Source organism: Barbatula barbatula (assembly GCF_947034865.1).
Source record: "Barbatula barbatula genome assembly, chromosome: 4".
NCBI classification, from domain to species: domain Eukaryota; kingdom Metazoa; phylum Chordata; class Actinopteri; order Cypriniformes; family Nemacheilidae; genus Barbatula; species Barbatula barbatula.
Genome location: NC_136768.1, coordinates 3173434 through 3193119, shown reverse-complemented (window position 1 = coordinate 3193119; position 19686 = coordinate 3173434). Strand labels below are relative to the sequence as shown.

Genomic DNA, 19686 nt, shown 5'->3' with positions numbered 1-19686 from the left:
GTTAACAGTAATGTACAAACATATGTAGGCCTAAACATTGTAGAGCTGGCAAGTACATAATGTCCTGAGTCAGACCCTTTCATAGATTGACCCTTGTTTAAAAACATATTACATTTTACTTTTTTATTTGAATTTAACGTGTTTTCATCCCCTAAAACACATAAACAACATTTAGGCCCAGTTTCACAGACAAGGTTTAGCTTGACGAAAAATCTCTAACCCTTAAAGGTACAGTTCACCCTAAAATGAAAATTCTGTCATCATTTGCTCACCCTCGTGTTATTTCATACCTGTACAAATTACGTTGTTCTGATGAACACAGAGAAAGATCTTTTGTAAGAATGTTCAATTCTGTGACATCATTGACTGCCATAGTAGGAAAATTAAAGGGAAGTCAAAGGTGCCCCAGAACTGTTCAAAATATCTCTCTTTTATAAGTCTCTTTTAATAAAATGCCTTAGTTAAAACATCCCCGCTTTGCATCTTTAGACCAAAATATGGCAAAGACACATTTTAGCATATGTCAGGGCAATTTATTTTCAGTAAAGACGGCTCAAGCGTTCATTTTAATCCGGAAATAGTCTTAAGCCTCGTCTGTGAAACCGGGCATCGATCGGAGTACTTGTGACGTCATCATCACCCTGTGGCAGCTGACTCCAGTAGCTCGGGCTGTCCTACACACGAAATAAATACAAAACATTAACGGGGAAAACTAACAATAAACGATTATAAACAGAACTATCGCGCCCATGCAAAAGAGAACTAAGATCATCCTTTAGTACTGAACTAAGCGTCGAAACAGCGACCCCTTCAGGCCGTTTAAGAAGGCTGCAGTCTGGCTCGGCTGTCAGTATTCAGTGGGAGGGTACAGGGTAGACAGCAGCAGCCTCGTAACTAAAACCAACGTGACAAACTGGAGTCTTAACAACAGCACCCAAACCGAGAGCAGCAGTCACACAGCGACCTTTATTTCGTCTAGACCCGCGATCATACCGGATACGGAGCCGAAGAGCTGCCATTTTCCGACCGCTGCATTAGGATAACGATTCGATTCCTGATCGAGAATCTCGTGCCAGCCCGGCTCGACAGAAGCGGACGCCAGCCGCAGTGGATGTTGTTGCATTGTTCGCGCGAAAGCAGGAAAATCGGGGGTTTGCTGCGGAACGGCGCGCAGTCGACCGGAACCGCACGTTGTCAGCATGTCTCATCAAGGGAAACGTCGTTACGCCGGATACCGATTTCGTTAGGATCGCTGCACCGCGTTGGATTCAACAGCCCCGTATTGAACTTGGCCTGCGGCGCAAACAGTGCCGTGAACGCGTAGTTGTACTACATCTGCGGGATTAAACATGGTGGACGATTCAATTTCATAATTTTCTGTATATAACTATTCGTTCGTCTTGTAAATAATTCGCTTAACCGCACGCTTTGTCTACACCGGAGGAGCGTGGAATGGATATCAAGATACGAAAGGTAACGCTCGTCTGTTTTTCATCGCACCCTAAATGTTTATAACGTTACTTGGCTGTGAAGCTCAGCTGCACACTGTCAGAGATTTATTACAGGTTTGACAGGCGTCCGGTAATAACTTCTAACGTTATCGTAGCACATAAAACAAGAGAACTTCGCCTAAATTGTCACAAAAGGAGGTTAACGTACGTTATGTGTATTCCGACGCGGTATTTCCACACGCTCTTCGGTAAAGCTCTTTAACACGCGCGCGGTATTTGTGCTCGAGAGCGGTATAGGCTAATAAAATGGTAACTTTCCATTTCTCGACTCGGTTGTTGTCAATAAATGTTTTGTGTGACAAATCGTCACCGATATTAACAAAATGACGACAAACTCGAGTTGGTCATTTTGTCGCGAGAAAATCTCAGTTGACCACCCCGCGTAACCAAGGCGATCTGTCTCGCGACGCCGACATGCTAGTAGTATTACATGAAGTATTTCTTTTATAATTTAATTTGACTGACGAATTTAATTTATTTTAAGTATGAAGACAAACCCGTTGACTCGAGAGTAGGCCTGGTGGAGGAGTGTTGGAAAGCCGAGAGCTCGACACTTACACCTGGGAATAACTAACGTTACTGTATCTGACGTTAGCTGAAAGCTTTTGAGAAGCGTTTAACTGCTTCATGATGATAGTATGCCATTAAACCATTTTTTTGAGCTTTTGTAAATGCTAACACTTGTTTGATGTGAGCCAACATTTATTCATACGTTTGCATTTTATTCTTTTGTATAGCATGTGTGTGGATGTTGCTAATATGTTTATATTTACAATATACCTATATGCTAAGGTTCACAATAAGGCTGTTTTATATTGTTTCTCATTTTAACCATTAATAGACTCCTATAGACATTTGATCTGAATATAATTCCTCTCTTCTTCTCTAAAAAAGTTAATTTGGGCCGATGGAGGGGTCATGTATACAAGGGTGATCTAAGTTTGGGCATGCAATTGAGTCTGTTTTTTGTCTTCTCATCTCTTGCAGTAAATCTGGACCTGGGTTTGGGTTCGCTGCCAGGTTTCCTGCACTCTCTGGTGGTCTAAGCAATCTACAGGCCCCTGCCCTTTCCCTCTTGCGGTCCCTTTTGCCCAATGACAGCTGTCCCAGGGTCACTGCAGGATGGATGAACTGGATTTGACAGTTTCTGTCTGTCACAGTCGTCAGTGCTTGCTTTTCTGTGACTGTGTCTTGTTCTTTTACATTTATAAAAGAACACCTCCTCTCCTGGGCCTTGGCCCCATACACTGCAAGAGTAACTGTTAATAAGGAATACCCCACAGAGGGGGCTCTCCAACTCTGTGGCTTACGTGAGCTTTTATTTTTTTCATCGCATTTCTGTGCCACAGTCAGGAGTTTGTTTGGAACAGGAAATTTCCACGAAAAGTTTACATTTGAGTTTCTTCGTTGTAATTTATTTATACTTTTCAGTGTACTTTTGTTTTCGTTCTTGGAGACATGTCGTCAGAAAATCCCGACAAGGTGGTGACCTTCCTGGCCCCTCCACCACCAAAGAATGTGAATGGCTCCGGTTCGGACTCGCTTGTGAGTGAGAAACTAGACACTGAGGTCAGAAAGCGCCGCCACACAATGGATAAAGACCTGAAGACGGCCGAGCACAGATTTTTTAGGCGCAGCGTCATCTGTGACTCCAATGCCACGGCACTCGACCTGCCAAGCAAGGCCTGCATCCTCACCTCGCCCTCGGACCGCGAGCAGTTCGTCGTGCCGGCTGGCCTTTTTTCGACCCCTGACGTAACCAGTGATGCCCGGGTGGGTGTTTCAGGGGTTGTGGAGGAAGAGCATGCAGAGGACATGGGTCGTGGAGGAAGATGCGCTGGGGTTGATGTGACAGTGGAGGGACAGAGCCCATCTGTGCAGGATGTGGGTGTGAGACAGAGTGAGGTCCTTGGGACTGCAGAGACGGAGGTCTGCGATGTTGGCGAACAAGAGCGGGAAAGAAACGAGGCAGACAAACGTGAGGAAGAGGAGAAAGGGGTGGCAAAAGCTCGTGCTGAGGCTGAACAGAGGGAGGCTGAGAAAAAGGTCCAGGATGACATAGAAGAAGTGGAGACGAAAGCTGTAGGCACTTCGCCAGACGGACGTTTTCTCAAATTCGATATAGAGATTGGACGTGGCTCCTTCAAAACGGTCTACAAGGGATTGGATACTGAAACGACAGTGGAAGTCGCATGGTGTGAACTGCAGGTAAGACGCAACAGTTTTATGAACCGTTTGGCATTTTATATTCACTGTGGATGCCTGTTGCTTATTGACTGTGTTTCTTGTTGTCTCATGGTGGACCGAAATTATTTGGTTAAACACAAAAGTGAAAGATCAATTAAAAATGGATGCTAAAGTTACAATAGGAAGTCACCTTTGAGTGTTTGTTTTGTTGTTGTGGTTCATTTGGTTCCTCAACAGAATCTAGGTTGCTGAAGAAGATTTAAGGGGAAGCTACTGGTTAGTCCAGAGGCATACTTTTAACAAATATGCAAAGGCTGGTGTGAATATTTGGTACAGTGATCAGTCCTTTTGTAAATACTTTTTGTATGTTCCTAGCTAGAAAGATTCTTCTATTGGGTCACACTAGGCCAGACGTTTTAACACCTGCACTATTAAAGCATCTACATCTGACAAATTTGGACTTGGCAAATTAAACTCAGTTGGATCCCATTACCCAGATGGCTTGCTGCCTGAGTGTTTCCCTTAAATATCACAAGACAGTCTCTGTGTCTTGGTTACAGGTTTTTAACTCTGCGTGGACCTGTCCTGGAGGGAGTATAACTTAAACGCAGGTATTGCTGTTAGTTGCCTGGTAAAGATGCTCCATCATAAACTAAACAGCTATCCCCGACGGCCAGAGGCATATTAGACTGTATTAGTAATTTCCCCTAAGCACTTAAACATGTCAAAGCACACTGAAATGAAAGTGTGTGAAATATGCTTTGAGGGTGGGTTGAAGACTGTGGAATGTAACAACAGTAACATCACGTTCATACCATCTGGATGAGAGGGTTGGGCTGTTGTGCACTGGTCAAAGCAAAGTAGCTTCATGATAAGGTATGGGTACTTTAAAGAAGGGAAAGGAGGGGGTGCTTTTAAAGATCGATCAAGGCCTATAGGGCGATCCAGAGTAATTCAGGGGTCAGTCGAGAGCAGAGGTCCAGCCAATGGAAACCCCCAGGTTACTTTGACAAAGGAAGGTCGCGGAAAGAGAAGCAATGAGAGGGGGGATATGGTTGGACGAGAGGCAGAGCTGCAAGGAGATCAGCGAGGCCTGCTTTGTGTCTCTCCCTGTCTTTCTCTCTCCCCATTTTTAAAATGCTTTTGTAGTTTTTAAAGTCTTTCTGACCATCAGTAAATTGAACTTTCTTTGAATGTGGGAGATTATGTCATCAGCTTTGTTAAGAGGATGTCCAAAATGCTTTATTTTCTCTAGAGCTGAATTTGCTTCCATTTGAAATCACCCTGGAATTGTTAAATTGACTCACGTTTCCTTCTATCAGTCTGCTGTTTAACGTTCACAATTTTTACATATTCAGCGCTTTGTCTGTCTTGTGATTTGTTCAGTTACACTACTGTAATATCCGTGTTTGAATACATTAACCTACACTAGACCAACATATGTCTTTTTCTATTCTTACTTTGAAGTTGATTCAAGTATCTTCTTGCTCTCTTTTGCCTCCTATTCTGTTTCCCAGGCATATGAGTTTCTGGCTGCTTTCCTTTTTGACTGTGTGTCGTCCTAATATGCTTTTAGTGCCCTGATGGTACGTAACCCGGTTAACATGCACTTCTCCACTTCCACTTGGCTCATTACACCTTTTCCAGCACATAACAGTCGTGAGGAATGGAAACCACTTACAAATAGCCGTCTAAACACATGCTGCCGTCCTATGTCCATACATTGACTCCCCACACAAATGTACACTATGATTCAGACTGCAGTTGTTTGACTGTAAACTATTTAAAACAATACGGCTGTCGCACCATCAGCCTTATCGTCATGTGGTACTAGCTGCGAAATATCCCAGTGTAGGAATTCGTGAGGGAGGTACTGTAACCTCGGCCGGTTTAAAAGAGACATGCCCCAGAGAGTTTCGTCATCTGTGAATAATGTAGAGGATGTGAGGAGAACAGTTGTGGAAGAAATCCAATCCCATGGATCCCAGCCATAACCATTTCCCTCTTCATTGTTGAAATCCATTTCATAAAAGACAAAGGACAGGAGCAGAACTTCCTTCATTAGCGAGCGCTGATCTCCTTCCTCATTTGCAGTACATGCCAGTGTGTGTTTATCCACGTGCTAGAAGGAAAGAGATGTCATTTTAAATGGAAATTTACTGAGAGCTTTGGAAGACGCTATCTGATTGGCTTTAGGTTTCATTTGTACTTTGTGCTTTGTGTTTTATCTCTACTTGCAGTGAATCTGGTATTTTTTCAAGATAATTTTGGTTAGAATTTTGCTAAAGCTCTGTGACTCTTGAGCTCTTTTTTGAAAGAGATGTGCTTGTCATTCTTAAGTGCCGCTTTCACTTCTCACTACATTCGTGAACCTTTTTACTCCATATTTAGTACACCACACTTTCATGGGATGCATACTGTAAACTTAAATAGTATGTTTCCCCTCTACAATTAACATATAATATTATTCAGTGTTTTGGACAAAGTTTAATTTATTGACCATAGCCTCTAGTTTTATGTCCCGCTAAAGCTGAACATGTGTAAAATTGTATGCACTAATGAGTCTTTCTTTGAAGATCAGTGAAATTTATTATGACAATTACAGGCATGTCTAATGGTGGTTCACTTAAAAGCGCATATCTAGATATTGAGATAACAAAAAGTAAGTCTCCCTTCAGAAAAAAGTCGAATCTTGGCTTCTTGTCTGCCTTTGAAATACAGGGAGTTTTTGGCCTGCCAAGGCTTGTTATACCCCATAACCCTCAGGGGCATGGTTCTCATCTGTAATCCAACAGGTTTCCTCACTGTCAATACAGTAGCATATATGGAAAATGAGATTTGCTCCATTATCTCTTTGTGACATCGCTATGTTTTTGTAGTTAGCATAAGTGTGTTAAAGGCCACAATGGGAGGTCAGTAAATTCCTTATATGTCGCTGCTTACCTCAACACACGTACCCCAATTGTTTCATTGGCTGTCATTTTTGTAGTTATGTAGTAATATTTGGTGGTGCTAAAGAACCAATGTTGTAGCAAATGCTAAATTTGGAAATCAGTAAATGCTGACTAGCGTGAGGATCCTCTCAGAGGCTGCCCTCGTGGTGGACTGATCGGATCTACAGTAGCACCTCCTCCCACTTTTCTAAAGCTGTTTAGCGTTTGCATTCTTCAAATTCTTGTGGCAGGACGTCAGCTTATAGAGAGGACAAAAACTTAAAAGGAGGGGGGATCCGATTCAATGCGGACTCTCTCTGGTTTTGTCTGCCTTACCCCAAACCTGAAAAAGAACATTGGGTTTAGTCCACCAGTCTGAATGGAAGAATTTTGGCCGTAGTAAGAATTGGCCGCACTTGCCTGAAAGTGCAGAACTGTTCTTCTGAACAGTGATAGAAAGTAACCGTTACAGATTTTTTTGCCAAACTTTATTTTTTGAAATTGAAATATAATTATTTACCTTCATTACTCTTTTCAGAATCTCAGAAACCCAAACTTTAGACTAGTACTCAGTGTGAAAGCTGGGCCTAAAGTTAATCTCTCTACTCCATCTCATAACCTCTCAACTTTTCTCCCTTTCCTACTAATGTCCTACTTTGCATTTATGAAGTAAAAAGCTAAGTATGATGTCTAGATAAGTTACAGACATGTGATTTGTTATTTGATCTAACCAGTATCATCGGAGAACATGCTGATTTTTCCCAAATTGTGGTGTAACTAGTTTTTTACCCTTGAAATGCAGGAATGGACAATGTTTCATTAGATCCGTGGCATGCTGCTTCTGCTAAATGTCAGACTCAAACATACGTTAGCACTGTCACGTCTACATAAAATTAGCGCTGTAGGTGAAGCCTGATCTCCATCTTCGAGAACGGGTGTTTATTTGGCTGACTGTGCTGTCAAGGTCCGTTACATCATGTGTTCAACCCCCTACTGTGGGTAAAAAGTAGGACGTCCTCTCCTCCCAGAGTTCAGCTGAATTTGGTGGAATTTGCCTAAAAGATGTACAGATCTTAAAATATTTGTTGGCTTTATCAGCCTGTGCTGCCTGATGCCCCCCCAGGTTTTAGAAATACTCGGTAGAGATCAGCTCTAGTTTATTCCACTGTTTAAGTTTCTTCCCCTGTTCGCAAGCTATAAATAGCAACACCTCATCTGCCGCTGTCATTCCACTCCACGGTCAGAACAGGGGCAGACAGTTCTGAGTAATGACGTGGAGCCATGTTGCCCCGGGAGAGAATGTTTCAGCTCTAAGATAAGCTTCAGGAATAAAATCCCAAAACTGTGGCATAATCTCAGGTCACGACCCTGTCCTATCACTCTATGGTTTTGGAGGTCACTGCACAGCTCTGATATGTTTCCTATCTTGAAACTTTCTGACACAGCTGTTTCAAGTGGAGTCATTACGGAACAGGTCTGACCCTCTTGCCCCCGAAGGCAAGCAGGCTATAGACTGTGTGTACCTCATCTTCTGCTATAATGTGGCTGGAGGGTGCCATTTATCCTCCTTAGGGTTCTAGGGAAACATTAGGGATTCTGTGGAATCTAGTTTGATTTCTTTCAGATCATCGGGACTTTACATAGGACTGTCGAAAGGGGAGAAATCGACCCGATTATCTTTTGTGTGGCCCCAGCATCCGTGAACGTTGCTCTGTAAGTGCCATTCCTTTCCTTGTTCTCACCCACCCTAAAACATTGCATCCCTTCCAGTCGTTTTTTCTGTCTCTTCGATGTGGAATGTGGCAGTCAGGTGGCTGATTCCTGCCATACTGGACGTTACCACGTGATGGTGACCTGACTGTGACCCCAGTTTTGCAGACAACAGCAAGAGTACGTGGGGTTAAAGACGAGAGTTGCTTTTCATAAAGGATATAAAAGGTATTAATTTTGATGTGGCGCTGATGATGATCAGCAAACTGTTCCTGAGATGGGTTTTGTAGATGGAGTGGTTTAACAGAAGAGGTTGATACTGTACTGTACCCAGTCTATTAAATTTCTTCCTTTAAGAATTCTGCATAGTCAAGCAACATCTATTAATAGACGGCCTGGAATCTGCACCTCGGTTGGCGAGGCATCTTGCTTTGTCTCTACTACTCTCTTACATTCTGTTGCCTTGCTGCTGTGTGTTCTCTCTTTGCATTTTTGTCATCAGAAAGGAAAAGGAAGCGTACAGCTTCCTGTGTGTAACACGTCTGATGAGGAAGCTCACTTTGGGCCTTAAAAACACTGTGGCTTTCGTCCTACACGGGTCAGAAATGCTTGCTTCCCTTTTCCGTTTTGCTTTCAAGCCCTTAAAAATAAATCTCACTTATCAGAGGCATGGTTATACATCTCTTTTTAGACCAAGAGGCTATACATTCTTTAACTGTAAATTGCTTTGTTCACTTCCAGCCTTATTCTGTCATTTTGTCATGTCATGTTTTCTAAATGTGATACCTGATATGTATGAGCCAGTTTCACAAACCTACTTACTGTACTCCAGGTTTAAAACTGTGTTAGACCTGTCTCCATAGAACTTCCTCCCCAACGTGTTGCAGGCGCATTGCGAACTGTCTGTGGTCACGCTGGTGGGCAAAGACTGCTTTTTTGTGTTACCTGCTTGTTTTTTCCAAGTTTTATTGCTTATACTTTGCATAGCAAAATTTCTAAAAGCTATAAAATGATTTCTCTCTGTCAAAAAGTCAAATATTTCCACTTGTCACATTGATCCTTCCCCTTATTCATACAATGAATGACCATCCTTCCGATCTCGTGAAGCCAACAAGGAAGTGACTTAAACTGCAATTCATTGAGTGGCTGCTAGAGACTGACTCAAAAAGAGAGCAGAATCTCATTAAGCCCCATGGTAAAATGGGCAACTTTACAGCAGCTTTTACAAAAAATTATTTTGGTCTATTTAGCTAATTTTACCCTTCATGACAACTGTGAGGATGGTGAATTTAACTTTAAAATATTAAAATATTAAGCCTTAGAATTCTGCAAATTAGGGGTGCGTGGCCACTTGAGTGACAAGTGTATTCAGCTCCAACAACTTCCCGCCTCTTTGCACATTTCGATTATCCAATGTGACGCGCTGCTAAGATAGTGACTGCCACTTTAAGCTTCAAAACGGCTCATCAGAAACCTATGGGTGACGTCACGGACACTATGTCCATTCTTTATACAGGCTATGGTTATCACCAAGGGTTCAAAAAATTCAATACAAATGAGCTTTTCTTTCCATTTGTGTGGACTCTCTGCATAGTTGAGCAAATGGTGACAACAGTCAGAAACGAAATGTCTCCGACACAACTGGCTTTGATGAATGATAGCCCTTCAGGTGATGCCTGAAGGAAGGATCTCGTCATGTAGCAATCTGTTCGAATAGTTTTTGTAGACAAAAGTGTTGTCAGTTTAATAGATCTGTAAAGTGACAATGCATTGTTTAAAAGAAGGTCTTGAAGACTCTTGTGAAATTTACACTGATTCATCCAGACGACAGCTAAAGCAGCTAAATGCGATGATTCACCTAAACCCGTCAGGCCTCTGTCTTCACGCTTTGAGAAATCATCTTCTATGAGTGGGTGTGTGAATGTGATTTATTTCACATCAGGTTGATTTCAGATGCATTTTTCACCCACATATGTGCACTTTCCTTATTACAGGAGGATGATGACAATATCCAGACCCAACTATTGCTGCTTGGAAGTCACAAGTTTAGCATGTTAACATCAAGCATCCAAACAGCTTGCTTATCTTATGTTCTTTGAGGCAGCAGTTGTTATCAATGTTCCCATTCAAGGATAAAGAGGAATTGATGTCTACTCAAAACTTTATCTTGTTCCCTGCAAGATTTCATTCCCTCCCTTACTTCTGTGCATTTATTTAGATGTCTCTGGAAATTTGGGAACGTCTCTGTCTTTGACTCTATCTCTGTATCGCTCTGTCTCCGCTTCTATAAATAACTCTCATGTAGGACAACAGTGTCAGCAGTGCCTGATTTACGTTTTGAGTCGTTCATTTACTCTTCTGAACCATGCTCTGCTCGGTTGAATGCTCGGTTCTGCTTTCCCTGTATGGGCCCTAAGAAACACCCTGGGCATTGGGTGCCAGCTCAGGGCATTTATCCAACCTGCACTCTCTCCACTATTACTCTTTGTCATGCATTCTCTCCAGGCCAGAGAGAGCAGTTTAGCCAGCTTTGTAGTCTTAGTAAACATTTCAAGGTGTTAGACCAGTTGGTTACCAAAAACATTTGTTTTTGCATGATGATGTGTTTGCCATAGATGTCTGCCTTAATTTCGAATCAAAGTAAGTCAAAGAACAGATGGTGAAACAAACAAAAAATTACTTGAATATGCTTTGGCAGTGTAAAACTGAATGCAACTCATCTCATCTTTCTTACATACGGTATTAAAATAAAGGTGATATTTGAAAGCTGTGACACCGAAGACTAAAATAGATCTGCTAGTGCTTTGGTTAATTTTTTTTAGTTTAATTTCAGATTTTTTCCAGGTGTGTTAGAAAGCCTTCATTGCATACAGATCACATAGAGGTGTTAAAGGGCTAAAGATTTTGCTCATTTTGTTTCTCCGATTTTGATAAATTATGAACATTTCACTACTAGTTGGTCATATTTATTTTTTATAGTTTAGTTACAGTATTTCTTTTTTTCTAGGATACAGACATTAACTTTTTATCATCAGAGATAGAAATTATTCTTGCCTTGTTTTCTTGGCCTGTTTTTTTTCTTGAATGGCGGTAGAAAAACAACCATCCATTCTCTCCCATGACCTCTAAAAGTTTAATTAAATCCAAGGAATAGATGTTGCATATTGCCTTTCATGCGGCAGGAAACCCCTCTTCCATGTGAATCCAGTCCACGTGATGTTCAGACAAATCCCTATATGAACTCCATGAATCTAGACCCAATGCTGGACACAGCTATCTTGTGTGGCCGCGAGGAATGTAGCACTGTCACATTAAACCTGCTGCTTTCATCATCACACACCTCACCCCAGCTGAGGGGTCCCTCCTGATGATCTTTCCCCCATCGCCCATTTGGATGCTTGCCTTCTAATCAGAGTGACAGACACTTGAGCCCTCTCCAACCTGTCCGTTTCACTCCACGTCCGTATTGTGTCCGATACCTATTGAAGTCATCCTCTTCTGTGTAAATTATCATCCTGTTGAGGGAAATTGTTGGCCTTGTGTTCCCAGGATGTGAAGTTTTCAATCTCGTGAGCATCAGGGTAGAGCTTTATAAAAGTCCCGTTGTTCAAAGAAAAGACATAATGCATCGGGGCAGTGCAAGAACTATTGTTGTTGTTTCTCCAATGTGGGACACATGGGTAGCCCTTCAAGCTTTTGTTAACATTTTAACAGTATGTTCTGTGATACACATGGTAAGCGTTTTCTTACTTTACGCAAATTATCCCAACCTTTTTTGACAAACAAGATCAACAAGTTAGCCTTGTCTGAAGTAGACATATTGAGTTCTTGATGATAGTGTTAAAACAATAGTTTAACAAATGTTTAGTTATATTTATATGTATGCCGATTAGAACAATTCATAAATAAGATCATGTTCTTTTTTATTATTTCACCATCGATGCTTTGAAAAGTTTCTAGCATGGACATTGGGTTCATCTTTTTGACTGTGTGTGGTTGCGATACAATTATTGGCCCATGCTTTTATGGGTCATTTTTGACAACTAAACTACAGAGCAGCACAAACCAGGGCCGTGAGATCCTATTGTACAGCACAGCGCGCAATTACAAGCGCAGACCATAATCTCAGAAACTCTTTTTTAGAGTTCAGCCCTAAACACAACACACAGGCTATAATCTTAATAGAAGATTGAGCTTCTAAAACACACTGGCTCCTACCACAGAATTTTCCAATAAAAGGGACAGTGGGAGATTTGGTCGGATCGGATTATTCTTTCTCGAGAAAAAGTTAGACTATTCATCGTATAGAGTATAAATACTCTGTCGTTTTTCGCTTTTTCTATCTTAATATCCATAACAAATGTCTGTACATGCTCTCTCTCTTTCTCTCAGAGATTAGTGGAATGCTGATTCTCTAGAAGCTTTTTTTTGCATAGGGGAAGAAACCCCTTCAGGCACTTCTGTTTTATAATAGTCATCTTGCAACCGTCACTTTTCCACATGTGTTTTTACCTAAACTTTCTCAAGTGATGGATCACAGCGGACTTCAATTACCCGTCATGTTCCTTTTTTGGGCAGAAACCAAGTCTGCAGACTAGTTAAGGGCGTCCTACCAGGGGTCTGATACTGCTATTGTCCTGTCCCAGGAGGTAGCCCTGCCCTAACCAGCAGCATGTGTGGTTGCATGGCATAGTGCCTGACTGATTGGCTGAAAGTGTGTGTGAGGGGTAAAGGAGAGGCCCAGGGCCTATCATGTTCCTTGTGGCGTCAGGCCTAAACGTCTATGGATAGGCAACAAAAGGTCAGGTCAGGGAGACCCAGGGGTTTTCACCCCCTGCCTTAGCCAAATGGCCTTTACTCTTTTTAGCCCGAGTGAAAAGACAAAAGTGTGTTCTGTGGTTGAAATTTCTTGTCACATGTTTTTCATGCAAGTGCTGAATCAGCCCACAGCTGGCATCTTGCACCATTTCAACAGAGCAGGCTTTACACTTTACATTATTTGTGAATTTACACTAGGGCTGTGCGATTAGTCGAATCACAATCGTGATGTAAAACATTGGCTAGAATGGGAACTAAGCAGCGAGTCTGCGCCAGAGAATGACGGCCTCTCTGTGATCGCGTCTGGCGAGCGCATCTCTAGAGGGCCATTCCAATCGTTTCTGCTTTCACTAGAGAAAGGAAATGATACATTCATATGTTACAATTGTTATATTGCTCATTGTGGTGAGGAAGATGGGACGAGCCGTGAGATGGGGCACGGAGGAGATCCGGAGCTTAAGAGGACAAGCGGCAGGACTGTTAAGGAGAGAGGACTGGGCCGGGACATGTGTTAAGTGTGTGTTTATGTTTTATAAAAGTTTCGTGGGTTCCCGCCTCCTTCCTTCCCTTCTATGGATTTTCATTACACTCATTTAATCTTACCAACAATGTCAAAGTCATTTATGATGCATGTTCGCTATTCCCTTTTTAGAAGAGTGTGGTTGTTCACTCGCTCCTGGATGCGTATTTAAAACAAAACAAAAATTCACTATTTCACTTGGATAAAACGACACCGTTCACCCATTTTGTACTAATTATTTTTTTTCCCAAATACTTGATGAATAAATCAATCTATACATGTAATATGTGCACACTATAGAGAATACTGAGCTGAAACTTGACTTTACAAACATTAAATCGCAAATCGAATCAAAATCGCTATATATGTCAGAAAAATCGCAATAAGATATTTTCGGCACAGCCCTACCATGTTGGCAGGAGTTTAAGTTTTAATGTCCAGCCTAAACATTTGAGGTCATATTTATGAGTCACAGGTTTCAGGGGAGCGTTTTTACAGGCTTATCAGGTCACCTAGCACTTCCAAGTGATCTCAACGTCATAACATTCCTCATTCAAGGATGTTCAAGCTGCATGTCTCCCTAAGGTCTCATGAATAGTTATTCAGCATCTCTATATCAAAGCCCTGCGATTGCAGCCTTTACTTTGATCATTCTTCACTTTTTGACATAATTTCACGCCTCTTGTCTGTTTATTCAGTTCTGTGTTGTCTGCGCTGTTAAATCTGTTTTATTTGCCTTGCAATGAGGAGCTATAAATATGATTTGTTTTGCCTGGCTTGTTTCATAAGCATGTGATTTCACGGTGATCCAGAAGCCTCAGTGAAATGCCACCGTATTTGCTCTCTTCTGTTTCCACTTGCCTTTCATCCCATGTTTTTGTGACCTGGGAAAACCTAGTTAGTTTTTTTGGAACTGCGTTCTAGGGGTGGGGGGGAGTGACTAAAAATCGTATTAATATTCATATAATCAATTTAATATTGTCTAATTTTGTTTCACAGTAACAATATATTTCTCGTTAAAAATCTTCCATTATAATTATATATCTTAAATCTAAGAAAGAATTGGTCTATTTAATTTGTTGATTTTGTTTATAAATGTGGGCAAGTTATGAAAATGCGCTAAAGATATCAGATTCAGTTCTGATAATCAGATATTATTTATTTATATTTATCTTCTGGCTATACCATATGTATGCAGTAGGGAGGTAGACAATACGTATAACAATTAAGTATGAATGCACAAACAATGAAAGAACATGTATATGACATGTATGACTCACGGTGCCCTCTAACCGTGAGCACTTCACTCTCTTACTTGTTCCTAAAGTTAAACTTGAAACTATTAACAGCTTTAAAGAGCGATCTGACTTAGAAAATACTCGAAAAAGAACGTAGCATTGACATGAGAGAGAAGGCGCCGCACGCGCAGATCCCTGCCACCCCTGCATGAGCTTTGTCGGTAAGAAAGTGCCGCACTGACATGAATCAGAACTACAGACTGAAAGAAGCTCAAAATAATATTTGATTTGTTATGGGTGACTTAATTAACTTGTTTTTCATAATAATGCCCAACTTGCAGAGCGCCGAGTAAACCACACATACTTATTTACATTGTGCGTAATGCACAGAAAATATAAATCTTACGGTTGACATTTTATTCTGCAGAAAGGGCATATTCCGTAATACAGCCCAGACCTACTGCCTTGCTCGTCAAGGAGATGGATATACTATGTACTGTATGTCAGCCTTTCTGGTTTTCCCATACATGTTTGACAAAACATCAAATTGCACGGTTAACATTTTTACATACTGAAGGTGGAACATGTTGTTGTAGTTTCTGTAACTGTATTCACAGCACTGCCTGAGCCACGTGCTGTTTGTTTAAACTGATTCATTAGTCATGTGTTAGATGTCTGCAGCATCTTTAATTGTCGCTGCCCTAAATTTTCGAGGATAACCCAAAATCTCTATTGTGATGTGATATAGGCTACATAACCCGCCACTCCCGCATCATTAAAAAAAATTGAATTGTTTTTCCATTGCCTGCCTTGATCAGCCCGAATATTTCCATTTGTTTAATTTGCATTGTATCATGGATATAAAATTAACCACTGTTACTATAGGAACTTACAGCGGATCTTTATATTTGATCTTTCTCTAAAGGCTGATCGCACAGGTCCTCATAAAGCTAATTGCTTGAGATCTGCTCGGCGTTCATAAAAGCACTCAGGTGAGATGGCCATGTTCAGTGATATTGTTATAATGGTATATATTACTGTCACCGCCACAGCAGGCAAGAGAACGGTGCCTGTACTTGTCTTTTTTCCCTCATATCGACAAACAGCCCTCTCCCCATAAAGTTCTTCGCCACATGTCTTATTAACTTTGTCCGCCCCCTCCCTCAGTACAACAAAGTTCATATTGAGGCGACAGTGACGATCGGTGATATTGAGACACAATCATGCTGTGATTATCAGGCATTATTTGGAGATAACGGACAGTTTTTATTTTAAACTCATTAAGCAGGTCTTATGAGCTGGAATGTCTTCATTAGCTGGTAACAGAAGTACATTTCAAAGCATCTTGGGAAGCCACAGAAAGGTGCTGACTTGGCCCTTTTGTATATGATTGTTGCCGAACAGGTGTCGTCTTCTGTTCATTCCCGATAGATTAATGCCCAACATTGTGTCCCCCAAACATATCTGTGGCTGCTTTCATGTCCTCCTTGTCTTACATGACTTATGCCACAACACTGACAAGGGAAAAGTTATCTAAGGTGCCATCTGTTATGAATGTAGACAAATGTAGATTCCAGCAGAAACCGGGTCTGTGTGATGTATGGACCTGAGATCATATTCATCCCTCCTGACTTGGCCCTCAGAATTCACACCCAAGTTTTACGATCGTGCAATGCTATTCATAAATTTTGCTGCCATAAAAACTGTATGTGTTGCAGGTCATGAGGGATTACTCAAAGCATAAGTCATGTTTATAGTAGGTCATCTGTTAGAAAAATGTTTTGTTATTAACTTTGATATATTGTAAAGTTACCCAATAATTAAAATGTTTGTTATGTCCCAAAATGTAAATCTTGCCTCATTCCCTTTTGTCAATGAAAGACGGGCTGACGTGTCATTTCCTCTGCAGTAACTTGTTATTGTGTCATTGTTCTGAATGGCTGTTTGCTCTTGGGTTGGCCTCTTCTATGTGACTCACATTTCCACACTCATGGTGATTTCTGCCTGTCTTTTAAATCCCTTTTTATTGCAAACTAAACCAAAATGTTTCGTTACGCCATGCTGGAAATGGAGTGTTGTCTACTGGTTTGTTGTCTTTGTGGTTAAAGGCTAAGTTCATTCAAAAATCTAATTTGTGTGATTTTTTTTTCCTTTTTTGCTCACCCACATGACATTAAACATGTTTTAAGACCTCCCTGCGTCTTCGGAACACAAATAAAGATATTTTGGGTGCTCTTGTGAACGCACGCTATACACTGACAAGACAGATGAGTCATATCGTTTAGTCATAAAGTTTTGTTTTTCGCACATAAAGCGTTCTAATCGCTACAAATTTATTTTAACAATGTCTTTAGTGCTTTTCTGGACCTTGAGAAAAACTATAACCATTATGTCTATGAGGAGGCCTGGAAATCTCTCGGATGTCACCTAAAATATCTTTATTTGTGTTTCGAAGATGCCGGGAGGTCTCAAAACATGTTTAATGTCATGTAGGTGAGGTAAAAATCGCACAAATCTGATTTTTGGTGAACTTAGCCTTTAACTTCTTGAGTTTGCAGTTGTGTGCATTAAGGACCTTAGGACTATTTAAGGAGTTTTGTTAGTCTTTTCTGTGACTTGCTTCAACCTTCTCTATGTAAGATCTTGCTAACGCATCGTATTATAAACCATATTCCTAACATTAAGATCCAACAGCTTGATGGGATTCCAGACTGTTCTGGCTAGAGTTAGATATCTTCATAGTGAGTTTGCAATATTTTATTACTTTGTTTATTATACTTTGACATGACGTGAAAAGAACGAGGTTGAGAGATGAGTAATTGCCGGTATTTTTTGACCGTCGGTACAGCCCTTATGTACATAAGCTCTCGCATAATGGCTGTCACCGGGTGAGCCCAAAATGTCTTACATTAAGAATCCCAGTTTATTTGGTCAGCTCTTCTGTTTGCCACAAGTCAATCTGCTAAATTTATTTTGCTTGACGTAACCCCTCACGAATCAAGGGTTAGTGTGCTGTAGAAAAATTAATTTGTTAGTGAGGAATTGTCATGTGGATTTGTTTAACCATAGTCACAGCGTAACAGGAGTGGGTCATAGAGCTCCGAACAAAAATTTGGACCCACCGTTGCTTTTAGGATTTCACCCAATGGTCTTATGAGTCAGAGACTGCAAATATCAGGGTGTTGCCTCCCTTCATCAAATGTTACATTTTTGCTTTATTTCGTAATATGTTGGCTATAATGTAACAAAGTTACAAACTATTTCTTTGCACACTTTCTTTGTGTCTCAAAACCTTATTTTAGCTCTCTTTTAAATGGGTTGAATACTCGAATGCTGCAGTGTTTAAAGCACTCAGGACGCTGAAGCACAAAAGCATTTTTTTCCCATCATGCAATGAGCTAATCCCTGTATAATTGAGGGGGCGCATGTGCTGCACTGTAAAGAGGCTTTTAAGAGTGCGGAGGTGTACAGAGCAAAGTACAAAAGACCTGCTTTAGTCTTTTATATCTCCCCAAGGGTCGATGTGGATTATGACAAGCTCTCTAGATGTTTTAGATGTTACTGCGGTTTTAATTGTGAGTGGGCCTAGATATATCTTACATTTTGTCTCTGTAGGGAAAGAGCCTGACCGACATATTATTATTTATGGTAAAGTTTGCTGACAAAAGTGTCACTAACATGCTTTTAATAAATGCAGATCGACCGCTTTATTCAGAACATGGTATAATGATTTAACTTTATGTATCCGGAGAGTCCGTGAAAAATAGACGCCAAACACAGCTGTTTTGGTACTCCAAAAAGCGTGTTTGTAACGTAAAGGAAAATCCTGAGTCTGGAAGTTGAGATGTCTGTATGATATGCTTTCACATTATAACATAGAGACATTATAACATAAAATAGGCCATTCCGCAATTTAATGGCTTGATACAAATGGCCGATCTAGTCATTGTCTATATTTAAATGCATTGAAGTTTCTACTGAATGCATTAATTTAAATGAACTGAAACCGTAACATGCAGTGTTTGGAGACACCTTTATTACGTCAGACTGTATGCGCAAATCTTTGCTCCCGCTAATGGTAGTTAAAAGTAGACACTTTGATTTTGAGATAACAAGGACTACAAACCAGTTTTGCTCCACTAAATTACCCTGTAACATCAGGTTATTGCTTCACCCGGTCCTTCGCCCGTATGTGAGACTGAAGGTAAGAAAGGTTCACTCACATCATTCACTCACGTGTGGGACAGGCAACAGGCATTAATCAATCATATTAGACCTAATTAGATTTTACTTTATTTATGTGAGATATCCTTTTTTGCAATCATTTTGCGGTGAAATGACAAATTATGCAGAATTGCACATAAATGCGACATTTTGTTGATTTTGCAAAATATGCTGCGATCGCGGAAAACTGGAGGGACTGGTTAATGCCATGTTTTTTGACATAATATTTGCACAAAGCATCAACCTACTTTATTAAATATAGTTTAATTTAATTAGTAATATTTAATTAGTAAAAGAGTGCAGTCTTCTTTTTTGTCCTTGGCTGATCACATGCCAGGTAATGGTATCTGACCCATTGGAACAAAGTTTAGAGAACAGATGAGGGATCACAAATGTAGTAAATGAAATGGCTAGTGGTAATCCTTGTGGGAATTGTTTATTAACAGCCGTCATGGGGTGGTCATGAGTAACTGGTGTTGCCATTTTTGGGGTACAGTCTCTGACCTTGCCCGTATGGACCATCCCACATTTTGACTTTTAAGGAA

The 19686-nt window shown here is 40.8% G+C and overlaps 1 protein-coding gene across 5 annotated transcripts in view; it reads left to right on the top strand.

Moving 5' to 3' along the window:
• The first annotated feature begins 817 nt into the window (after positions 1 to 817).
• wnk1b (WNK lysine deficient protein kinase 1b) overlaps positions 818 to 19686 on the top strand; it is a 58981-nt gene continuing 40112 nt past the window's right edge. For all 5 annotated transcript variants that reach the window (XM_079455247.1, XM_079455248.1, XM_079455246.1 and 2 more), the window contains exons 1-2: positions 818 to 1473; positions 2499 to 3719. In XM_079455247.1, coding sequence (XP_079311373.1) covers positions 2970 to 3719 — 750 coding nt within the window. In that variant the 5' untranslated portion in view covers positions 818 to 1473; positions 2499 to 2969. The remainder of the gene's footprint in view (positions 1474 to 2498; positions 3720 to 19686) is intronic.